Here is a 12,962-nt window from a genome sequence, read left to right on the forward strand (position 1 = left end):
TCTATTGTAGTGTAAGTCAAACTATTAGAGATTTTTCCTCACAACAGTTCTCAACAGTGATTGCAGTAAGTTTTCTGTATCAGCTATCAACTTTGAAAACTCAGAACAAAACACCTATATGAAACCTTAAAAGCAACAATAGAAGTATTTAGCACTTCATCATACCTCATGAAATACTGAAACCAATAAGAAAATGTTTCAAAAATAGCTATTGATTATTCTAGGACTTTAGGAAAGAGCATAGTATCATAGGGGAAACACATCAACAATTATTCAGTACTGTTAAGTTCATTTGCATTATAAAGGACTATACTGCATCTCATTTATCTCCTAAAAAAATCAAGAGTAATTTGAATAAGAGAGAGAAAAGTAATTTCAGCGTCTTTCTGGAGTAGTTTATCCAAAGAATTACTATTCCAATCCATTTATACAAGGTAAAATTTGGCTTCTGACCACTTGAGGAAAAATTAGTTTAACCATATTTTACAAGGTCGTTGTACATGAAATTTTGAGAATTAAGCTCACAGAAGGGGTTAAGTAGAAGCATATATGAGTACTTTAGAGAAATCTGGTGGGCATATACTCATTTATCCTGAGAGGTAGACGGTAGAACTCATCATTTCTAACATCTCCCTTCCTATTCTGAAAAGGACCCCACCATGGAAGTCCTCTGTCCACAGCTTTAGATTTGCCTTCAAGTGTGTTGTCAATAAGGGTCCCAATAATTATAGCCACAGTTGGGGAAGAAGAGAATATGGTGTTCAAAATGTCATTAAACTGTTGTAACATAATACAAGGTATGATCAATAATCAGATGAATGCATTTCCAAAAGGTAGGACATCAAGCAAATAAACAGTTGAACAACAATCTAACTTTAGAAGGAAAACCACTTAAATATAAAACAAGTCTGATGGAAATTCCATGTCCTTGAGTACATATCAGTTGGACATTTTAGTCCTTGAGATTTTAAAAAACACTTAAAGTTGAAAAAGGTTAATGTTAATCTCCTTTTTCACTTTATTTTTCAGTCCTTTTTGCATGGAAAAACGACTGAGTGAATGATATTGAGTAGCCATATTCGTGTTAAACATTGGAGACAGGAAAATTGCACCTAGATACTGCATAATTCATAGACTTTACTGATCTAACAAAATAGTGTTGTCGGAAGAAATTATTTCCTAAAACATAGCATCTAATTGTTCCACTTCCTTAATCTAAACATGTTACACATACTTATAACCTTAACTATGGATTAAGGAAAGCTGATATGCATAATGATCACATTGAATGTAGAAATGAGATATTTTAAGAGTCACTTACCCATCCACCATCTGTTTTAACTGGACCATGACCATCTGGTGCAGTGTTAGTGACAAAATATTGTTGAACTGATATTGCTAGAAACAAGGTTATGCCCAGAACATAGATATTTCTTATGGAGTTGGTATTTGCAAACTGTATAAAAGAAATTCCAACAGAAGCTGCAAAAAGAAGAAAAAAACAACAATAAAATGAAAGGCCTGCATCTACTAGTAAAAATTATTGTAATTTATGTAAGGGTAGCAGCAGCACCTACCCACAATACCAAACAAAACACAGTATATAGCAGCAAATATCGGTAGGGGAATCGAAGCAAAAAAAGCTCCAAATTTCCCTGAAAAGGAAAGTAAAAGGATTAGACCAGAAATGTAAAACTGAAAGAAAAGTCTAGTAGCCACATGAGTTTCAGGTGGAATACAGTACCAAAAATAGAAAAGAAGATCATGAAACCACATGATATCTGCACAACTCTGCGACTCCCTATATGTGTTAGACCAAGTAGGCCCACATTTTCACTGCAATTGCCAAAGGGATTTGTTAGACTATTACTCATACAATTCTTGATCTCAAATTTCTACTAATATTCATCTATTGTACTTTGTTTTTCTTATTTTTTATAATATTAGAGGTATTCTGCAAATGATTGGTGTTGACTGGGGTGTAACCTAGTTAGGGTTGCAGTCAACACACTGATGCTTTTGCATACATAATTTGATTGAAAAAATAACCTTGAAGTAATTTAACTACCAACAGGTTAAGCAGCTTAGTTTTCTAGTGAAATCATTGATGAAGGATTTAAAATTGGTTCAACCGATACCTCAAGTTCTAAATAATTAAAATTTTATAAAGCTGAGCTGCAATCCATCTAATTTTCATGAATGGATATAATATAATAGCTATTACCCATAGAACCAATAAGGGAAAAATGAAATAAAAAAAGACTTCACAAGAAAGGAACCAAAACTTTAAGATAAACATTGTCATTGTGGGCATGTGGAGTTCTTAAGAAACTGCTTTCTTACACAGATACAGTAGTACCAACAACGGAACCAAATATGCCTTCAATCAGCATGCCAATGCCCTGCCATTTGGAAGAGTGAGAAACAATATAAAAGATTTTGCATGCTTATCAAGATTTTGCAGCAATATAAAAGCACAACTAAATTAATTGTTCAGAAGTAAGAATCACCTGAAACCCAATGCTTCGGCTAAGCACATGTGCAGGAGGTGGTGTTGCACCAGAAAGCCTGGCTGCAGCAAAGAAAGCACCAGTTGACTGCATTCAAAATTTCATCAAGGAAAAAACTCCACATTAGATTATCAATTTGAAAAAGACAATGGGTAGAAAATAATGGCATATATACAAAAAACAAAAATAATAATAATTTTCCAGAGCGCAAAGCTGTCAAATGCTTAAAAAATGAGAGTTAACATGCAAATTATTAGAGCTACGTGTAGAATTCAAAATATTAAGGAATAGTTGATAGACCTCAGCAGAAGAGACAAGTGCAGCCCCCATCATCCCAAAGACATGACTGGCTCTGAATATGGGGGTACCCCACTGGAATGGATATGGAACTTTAATCCTGGAATAAGAAAGCAATTTAACTGTTATTATAAAGTTCCAGAAACAGCAATCAAACTCATATAAACTGTTGAACTGATTATTTTGTGAACATACCATGGAGCAGAAGACATAAGGTATGAGCGATCTGTGCGACAACTCACTTGGGTCTGTGTTTTAGCAGTATTATACGCACCTGCGACAGTAAGGATAGCAGCAAATGCCCAGATGACAGCAATGCAGAGAAGTAAAGCAAACCTCTCAAGTACATGATGTGCAGCATGATGAAGACGCTTCAAATACTGCCAGAGAAAAAAAAAGTGAATATTATTTTCGGAGAAAAAACTCAATTAAGAAATTGTTTCAGATAAGATATAAACCTGTTGTGTTATTACAAGTAGAATGAGCATAGGTAAGCCAATCTGCACACAATTTGCAAGCTGCACAAAAGAGGAAAGATGAGTTCACAAATTCTTCGTATTTATGTCATCTACAATAATAAATAACCCATTTATTCAGGGAAGAGAAATTAGGAATATTTACCAATGGAAAGCCCCTGGAGAACAGACCAAGACCCACCACACATACCACAGGTACAATGCTTATGGGACTAAACAACCTGTTCAGAAAAGAAGACTCACCAACAGATTAATTATTTACAATTAAATCTAACTAAAGATGTTACTTTAAACATTGACCATGAACTTAAAATAAAAAGGGAAAACAAGTCAAGAGTTTACCTTGTCAAATTTCCCCATGTCTTACTAAACCCAAGGAAGATATTGACAAAAGAAGAAACAATGAGCGACCCTTGAATTGTTCTGATAGTGTAGACGAACCTCTACAAGTCCCAGTGTAATAATTCATTAGCAGTTTGATTCACCATTTTCACGATAGAGAAAACAATTCAGTCAACAAATAACAAGACAAAGTATACTGTTAGCCACATGGCCAACCTAAGATGACTACAAAGAAGCTCAACAACTTGCAAGATCTAGTGAGATCAACTATGGTAATGTTCCATTATGCCTCTAGATAATATATTGTTATAACTGTCAGCAATGCACATTTCATAAATATGCATTACTGTTAAGTGTTCAGGTAGGGAATGATTGGCACTTGTACACGTGTATAAAAAAACCATTTTATGGAATGAAGGGAAAGATTTAGCCATCATAAACCTAACAATTGGCCTAACCTGCCATGGCAAACCACAATACCCACAAGTCCGCCACTGATCACCTAGAAGATGTTGCTCCGTCTCCCACGTAAACAATCTACTCTCACCAATAACCACCAGGAACTTGCCCTCAAGGTTGAGACTAGAGCTGTCAAATTTTTTCAAAGCCCTGAGGCCAACCCTGGCCTTTTCTATACTGAGACCCATTTTGTTTGACCCACATTTGAGGAGGCTTTTCCAAAGCTCCTAGCCCCCAAAGCCCCAGAAATTGGGTTGGGATTAAATTAGGGCCGGGTTAGCCTCCTAGCCCCCAAAACCCAAGTTTTCTATGTTGACCTGCGAAGAGCTCTACAACAATGGCAACACACAGTGGAGTCTACGGCGGCAGCGCATGCAAGTACAGGCAGCAACACACAGTGGAGTCAACGGCAGCACTTGACAGCAATGCACGGTGGTATAGGCGGCAGCGATAGCAACGATCAAGTGGTTGAAAAGAAGAATTGTGAACAAGGTTAGCTTTTCTTTCAAATACTTCTCGTGCTTTCTGTTTCACCGTAATGTTCTGAGAACAGTCCAATCTTGATCAGGTTATTGTTTGGTTTCTCATATCATTAATGCGTTTTCATGCTGATTTTGGGTGTAGTGAATGTCTGGTTCATGTATCATAAAAGTCAAATTCGCCCACCCTCTCATTTCAGAGCTTCCTTTTTTTTTTTCTTTCACCAATTTTTTAATGCATTTGGTTCAAATCCACATTCTGTTGCATTTCTTGTTGTGGCAACCTGGTCTCCCAGACAAGACAATACCCACGAACCATCACATACTGTGACGCCTTTCACCTTCTTGGTACTTCACATGTTGCACACCCATATGTTACTTTTTTATTTTTATTTATCTACTTCTTTCAAAGTTTGAGTCTTTTTGTATTTTGGCTTCAGTTTTTCTTCTCTTGTCTCAGGTATTCTCCTCTACTTTCAAAGGGTTGTTTCTGAATTTGGTTTTGCTTTAGTGTAAGAGCTGCTGGGATTTGAACTTGTATTCATACTTCTTACTTGGAATGAGATAATTGTAGTGTAGATGTCTCAGTCTATACTAGTCCATTATCAGTCAATTTCAGCTGAATATATCTGCACACATGTGTATTGATCGCCTTTTTATGTCAAGCATAGTTGTATGAATCTCTTAGGTGCTAATAGACATTAATCCTTTATTTTAATGCAATTTATCAATGAAAAGTAGAGATTCTTCTCTCAATTTTATGCATGGTTTTGTTGTTATCAGGGAGAGAAAAGTACACTGCCTAGTTCATGAGAGATATTTGAGAGTTCTAGTGCTTTTTCATTTTTGGGATGTATCTTTCATAGAGTTTCAAGCATGAAGTTGTTGTCATCCTGTGGTTTTGCTACTATTTGCTACATGTTGCTGGGCAGAATAACATCACTAGTAATGTTGAAGGTATGTGCTTTTTTTTTTGTATTCTCTGATTGTTTTGCTTCTATTAGGAATGCACTGATGTTTTTTGACTAGTTGGATCATTCATGACATTATGTAAGAGTCTCTATAACTAAATTATTTAGTATAGAGTCTTATTCTTGTCTTCTCTATTCCTTTACATAAAAATTGGAATTTAAACACAGGGTAGCTGGACTTGTGCACTAATCATTCTTTAATCTCAAAGGACCCTTGCATGAGGGGGTGTGCAAGGGATGTACTATTAAAACCATTTATTTTCACCTAACAACTTAAGATTTTGAGATACTTGTTTCGTGATAACTTCTGTTTGATATATTGCTTGGATTTGTTTCTCTATTGAACATCACATTCACTCTAGCTCTCACTTTTCTCAACCGTGAGTATTTCCTCCACTGTTTTTATTTTCATGCAGAAATGTTGCTATGGCTCACTTATGCTATGTTAATGATTGAGCAGCACTTGAGAAGCCACAGGCTATCATCTTGAAAGAATCTCATGGAAATAAGCATAAAGACAAAGCTCTACAGGATATTGGATTACCACTTAAACTCCCAGGAAATGGTCCAAATAGAAACACAGAGACAGGTGATTTATTTTGTGTATGACCTGCATGTACACAAGCATACTTATGCTTCCCCTTTATAATTCACATCAATTCTTTCAGATTTTGAAAAGCCTTTCAATTTTTGTGCACCAGTGAGGCCAAAGGAAGTTGTTGAGTCCAGCCACAGGAGGAAAAGAGGAATGATTCTTCCATTTGAGCCACATTCTCTTACCTTTGATGGAATCACTTACTCAGTAGACATGCCACAAGTTGATTTCCATGAAAACTCCTTAGATAAGCACATTATCCTATCATAAGTCTGCTTCTATATGCTGATGTTTAGTTTTAATTTCTATATGGTGGCAGAATATTTTTGTGTGGTGGAGATGATACTATTGGGCATGTCCTGTGGCTTGGACCTTATATGGATAGGTAGCATCACAGTTTTTGGATGTAACAACTACAGTTGAGGTAAACAAGACAGTGAAAGAGTTTCTGAGAAGATACTTTATCTATAGAGATGATTTTGTTGGAGTTGCTGCAGGTGTAGTTGTTCGGTTTGCAGTGCTATTTGCTACCATGTTTGCTCTTTCTATAAAGGTTTTCAATTTTGAAAGGCGATAGAATAGAATATATGCCTTCAAGTGAATGCTAATAGTGTAAATATATAAAAGAAAGAGAAAAAATATATGATGTTAATGGTAGTTTTGAATTAGGTGATGACCCCTTTGAAAGCAATGAATTAAAGGTGGCTTATCACCCTTCTCAGTTTGGACTTCGGAGCTACTGTAAGTTGGCATTTAATCAACTGTTTGTCCAACCAGGTTCAATGTCTCTGATTCATCTAGAGAGAACATTGACCCATGGGTTTATATTTTTTTCATCTAGAGATAGGTATATTAACATTTCAGTTGTATTTAAATGAGTTTATATTTTTTTCATGCTAAAAAGAAAAGCACGTGGGCTGGCCCTGACCCAAAGGGGTTTGGGGTTATTTAACCCTGTGGGCTTTTTTAATAAAGGGTTGTTTTAGCCCTGTGGGCTTTTTTGGCCCCAACCCACATGGGCTAGGGTCAAATCTTATCAAATGGAGCTAACTTGACAACTCTGGTTGAGACCATTCGGGATCATCTCTCAAGTTTCACTACCACTATACCATCCAATACAACACTAACACCACCCCCGTGCATCATGCTTATATTAAACTTGAGGTTCCACAGTTTGACAACCATGATGGTCAAAATCTTGCAAGTCATCAACTATCAAGGAACCTTGGAGGAGGTGCAGCTCATCATTGCCTCTTTCCATATGGAGGTTCCTGCTTTAAGCTGGTACTGATGGTGTACCAGAACAGGTTTATTACAGCATGGGTGGGACTTCCAGGCTCTATAAACTCAATTAGTCACGTCCTACTACAATGATCCCAAAGGCACTTTGTTTAAGCTTGTCCAAAATGAATCTTTAATCACTACCTTACCAAGTTTGAGTGCCTTTCCAATTGGTCTTGCACCAACATTCCTATTGACCTGCTTTGTATGTCGAGAGGTGCAAGCTCACCAATACCTCATTTCACTTTCTCGAGCCATAACTTTGCAAACTTCAAGAGACCAAGCTCAATGACTGTTGTCACAATTCCTTGGTGCCCATGCCAATACCCACCATCGCCTCCCCCAATTGAAACCCCATCTTAGAAGATCACCCCGCCTAACATGAGGAGGGTCTTTGATATTACTGGGATGAGAAGTTTATAAAGGACACTTCCTACCTCTAATCAATTATACAAAGGATGACCCATTCATTCCCAATTCTATTCTCATATCCATCTCTCACAAACTGGAGTTTGAAGATGTGACAACTCACCCATTCCTCCTATCTCTGCCTTCATGCCCTTTTTAGAAAACCAGGTTCCGACACACTTGCATCCATGACTAATTTCACAATTCTTGTGTCATTGTCCAGATTGACAATGGCAGCACACATTATATTGTGCAATCTTGTGTTGCCAAACACCTTGGTCTTCCCACAGTTTCTACATCCTCTCTCTATGTTATGGTTGGGAGGTGTCCCATCTTCTGTTTTTCGCACATGGGCCACAAGGTGATATTTCGTGTTGATGTTCCTATTGGACCTGACAACATTACAGAGATGTTGGGCTCAACATACAAGTTGGGTCTTCCTCCTGAATATGTGACCTGAGTGGAGTGGGATGAAATTCATACACTATTACCTTGAGGACAAAGTCTTTCCCCCAATGGGGGAAATTGTTAGCCACTTGTGTGATCACCTATACTGCACCATCATGATCTAGAGAAAATATCCAAAGGCCGGATATCATCCCTTTATATATCTTAGTCCCATTCATTTATATATTTGTACAAACATGTGGATATATTGCCATTTGGTCGGTTATTGGACAAGTGGGATCACTGTCCACAATCCATCTTAAGTCAATAGTTTCATAGTCACATAGTCAAGCCGAGAGTCACTGAGACTCATCCAGTAAGTTATAGAAACATATTTGGTGCTAATTTCGGGAAAATGGTCTGTTATTGGGAAAAGATGTTTTGTTGTAAGTGATATTAGGGATTCCATAATTGGGTTCAATAAAAAGACAGAAAGATCAGTTTATCAGTATTCTGAATTTTCCTATAAATATGAGCGCAACTATAAAATGATCTTCCCAAATGTCTTGGGTATCCCATCTACAGGCTTCACCATGAATTCACCTATAAATATGAGCGCAACTAAGGCCAAAGTCACTTAACTTTGAACCAGAACAGTCACTTTTCAGACATGCTTCTAGATGATATATAGCTATAGCTGTCTGCAGTGCTTATTCCTGAATGTTTATTATTGTTAAATAGATTTTCTTTTTGTTACCAAAGTGATATATTCTTTTTGTTACCAAAGTGATATTTTCTTTTTGTTACCAAAGTGATATTTTCTTTTTGCTACCAAAGTGATATTTTCTTTTTGCTACCAAAGTGATATTTTCTTTTTGTTACCAAAGTGATATTTTCTTTTTGTTACCAAAGTGATATTTTCTTTTTGTTACCAAAGTGATATTTTCTTTTTGTTACCAAAGTGATATTTTCTTTTTGTTACCAAAGTGACGTGTACTGGTATATAAAGAAACCATTTTATGAAATGAAAAATAGATAGAATTATCGGTTTGAACTATCAGTAACCTAGCACATAGACCACCAAAACTGCAGTGCAAAAATGTTCAGTTAAGAGAAAAGCTACAAAATTCCAGAAAAAACATTTGAAGAAAGTCAAACATGATGCTTGAAACAAAGAGAAGACATTGGCAAACAAATAAAAAGAAGAAACAAATATTACTCACTACTTAGAAAAATCAATAAAGAGAAAGCTTTTCTTGGAAACCAAGGTGGAGGTGGTAACAATAAAAAACCATACATTCCAATATAAAGTTTTCGCTTTTGAATAAAGGTGGTAACAACTTAGCATTCATTTTCTTTCAAATAAAGGTAAGTTCCATATTCTTGAATATCCCAGAACATTTGAATTCAACATAAGTATATCATTAAAAGTTGGAAGTTAAAAGCTATTAGCAACATAATCATATGCAAACCTCATGCTCAGAAGGAAATGTTCTGTCTGTGTAATCATTTATTATGGACAACACTGGGAGTAGAAAAGCAAATGATCCACCCATAACAGTTGGAAGCCTTGATCCAAACCAAGTCTGAAGCAGTGTGTTCAACCCAGACATAAATAACAATGACTGAATAACACGGGCCTTGTCACCCTGTCCAAAAATAACAAGTTTCATATAGTTATAACATAAGTTATATAACAGAAACAAGAACTATAATCTTCATATTATAAATTTCACTTACATGGTTCCCACCCATTGCAGGAACCAGCGTGGTTGCAATCAGAACAGTTGTTCCAAGCATCACAATGTAGTGCTGAAAACCCAGTAGAAGTGCCTCCGCTGCCAATTTTTTTTTATGCAATCAAAAAGGTAGAAACTTTAAGAGACGTGCACCAATATCATGATTGAATCCCAAAATTAAATTAACAGACTTTTCACCTAAAAGATTCTCAAAACTGACAAGAGGAATAAACAAAGAACCTTTTTTTCTTAAGAGAATAAAATCAGAGTGGAATAAAGGTAACAAAAAGCAGTCTGCAGACATACCAAGTTACATAGAATTGTTTTATTTATGATAGAGACACAAAACTGAGTAAAAAAAAAGGAAACTTTTGCAAGAAGAGATTCCTATTTCCTAACTTCTGTCGACACCAAGCATATTTTCTTTTCCATCTTGTAACACAAAAAATGAATCGAAAAGGGTGGGGAAAAAAAGTGAAAGATACTAACGCCAAGAAGGATTTGAGTGGATGCAATAGTGAAGTTGCAAGAGTTGTTCAGCTGGATTCCACACTGGACCTCTAGAAAGTGCAAGATTCGGCGGTGGACCAGCTGGAGGCGCCTGAACTGGTGGCGGTGCATGGTGGTGCTCCTCACCCATTTTTTTTTTCAAAGAAAAGAGAGAGTCTTTGGAGAATATTTCGGTTTCAGTCTGTGGGTAATGAAAAGAAAAGCTGGGAAATGAAAGAGTAGCCTTTTTTTATGCTGAATGAAAGGGGTGTCTTTGAAACAAAGGAAAGAAAGTAAAATGTATTGAAGGTAGAGTCTTTTTCTGATTTCGAAAAAAGGAGTTATAAGCTTATTAGAATAATTAAGTAAAGAGTTGTTTTTTCCAGAAAAGTACAAGGAAATAGGGAGGAAGAAGTTAATAGGTTGCGTTTTATTGTTGTCGTGTTCTGATGAAAGTATTTTTCTCTTCTTCTTTTCTTCTTCGGTTTGAGATTATTAATGAAAGTATGGGTCGAATGAACACGTGGATTGCAGTGTTTTTTTACAGTCTTCGAGGATGTTCAAACCTCTTCACATTACACGCACTTTGCATTGAAACACTTCTCCAAAATTACCATTTGCCATTTTTGTCAACACACTTCAAATTTTCAATTCAAATACACAGCATCTTCTTTTTCTTCGTCTTCGGATACAATGTCATTATCTGTAGTAAATATGAAACTGTTACTAAACTCGTTCATCTGATGCTGCATAAACTGCTATGGTCCACATCTTTTTGCTCTTTTGACAATTTCACAAACCAGTCAACAACAAAAACAGATAAACATAAAAAAAAATGTGGTGAGTGATAAAAACTACTGTTACACTTTCAAGTATGCAGGTTTTAGTTGTTTGTAACAGTTGTGTGATTAATCTTTCGCTCTATTATTGAATCTATTCAATTATTAATTGAAATTATTTCACATCCTTCATTCATTAACTAGGATAGATGAAAAGATTATTACTGTTGAAGATTTTAAAATGAGTACTACATAAACATTTAATGTTATTAGAAGTTACAACATTAAAAAAACCAAAACAAAACAAAACAGACTAGGTCATGAACATTAATATTGTACCTGTTGGCAATAATGAATTGTTTTCAGAAGTGTGTAACTAAAGAGGTTTTTATTTTAATAATATATTAGTTATTTCATTTAGAAAATATATTATATTATTTATCATTCATGATGTTATCAAGTATAATATGTGTTTATTAAATGTATGACTTTCTATTTATTAAATGATTGTTAAAATAAAAAGATGTTACATAAAAATATTAAGTTTAGTAATATTATTAAATATACTTTTCTAATTGGGCAATAAATTTATGACTGTTCATACTTAAATATATATTGAAATATTAATTATTTATTAAAATGTATATTTTAAAATATTATGTAATTTAATCCATATATTGAATATCAATAAAAACTGTTATTTTTATTTGAAATACTATATAAAAACATTTAAAATAGTATATATATTAATTATTCATGTACAGTTACAGAGTTTAACAAAATAAATAAATGAACTAAACTGCTCACTGCAGACTATAATTGAGTGTCATCTTTTATTCTCCTGCTTTGTCTAAAGAATAAAATGGACACTATAGAGAACAATACTGTTATATGTATATAACATATTTTAATATAAAAACAAATTTACCTCATTTACTTGGAAATCAAAGTAGAAATATAGTGTGGCAATGCATTATGAAAAAAATCGTTTAATATTTTTATTAAATAATATCATCTAAAATATATGGATTGAATAAAATACCATATCATATCATATATATTATGATAATTATAAAATATTAAACAAAATTGATATTTTTTAATATTTCATTAGCATGCATCAAAATAAACAGAATATATTTTTTGTGCTGCTTAAAATACATTTCTAAAACATCATAATATGGGTTATTTGATTATCCATTTATTAAAATTGACATCAAATTATATATATTTTTATTCCAATTAGTATTTTATATAAAGTTATTGTGTTATAGTTAATATAATTTATAATAGTGTACATTGATCTTTTTTAGTGAAATTTTATACACAAAGGCAAATGTTTATAACATTATAATTCCTAATTGATTGAAAAAAACATTTAAAAAAAGTACTCACACAATTAACAAAATATAATATTATTAAATGTTTTCAAAATATTATACTAATTTATTTGTCATCATCAAAAAAGTTATACGGTTAAATATGTTTTTAGTCCCTAAACTATTGGTTGTTTCTGGTTTTCGTCCCTGTTTCAAAGTAAGGTATAATTTGGTCCTCATTCTTTTCGAAACGTTCCTTTTAGTTCTCGAAAACTAAACACTTATTAAAAATTTGGTCCTCATTTAGCAATAAATGAGGACTAAAACCAAAATTCCGAGGACTAAAACGAACGTTTCGAAAAGAATGAGGACCAAATTGTATCTTACTTTGAAAGAGGGACGAAAACCAATAACGACCAATAGTTTAGGAC

The 12,962-nt window shown here is 34.3% G+C and overlaps 1 protein-coding gene across 1 annotated transcript; it reads right to left on the minus strand.

The window, feature by feature from the left end:
- Positions 1–364: 364 nt before the first annotated feature.
- On the minus strand, positions 365–10,742 carry LOC124826095 (nucleobase-ascorbate transporter 3-like). The gene is made up of 14 exons (XM_088098625.1): positions 10,434–10,742; positions 9,946–10,043; positions 9,678–9,854; positions 3,626–3,726; positions 3,429–3,504; positions 3,266–3,325; positions 3,003–3,187; positions 2,811–2,907; positions 2,511–2,597; positions 2,344–2,402; positions 1,745–1,836; positions 1,578–1,655; positions 1,322–1,482; positions 365–777 (listed from the first exon to the last, which is right to left on the minus strand). Exons 1-14 carry the CDS (start codon positions 10,582–10,584, stop codon positions 559–561), a joined length of 1,641 nt encoding a protein of 546 aa, XP_087954751.1. The 5' UTR covers positions 10,585–10,742; the 3' UTR covers positions 365–558.
- Between the last annotated feature and the right edge of the window lie 2,220 nt (positions 10,743–12,962).

The sequence above is a fragment of the Vigna umbellata genome, chromosome 9 (assembly GCF_029865625.1).
Source record: "Vigna umbellata cultivar VRB3 chromosome 9, Vumbellata_1.0, whole genome shotgun sequence".
Classification (NCBI taxonomy): Eukaryota; Viridiplantae; Streptophyta; class Magnoliopsida; order Fabales; family Fabaceae; genus Vigna; species Vigna umbellata.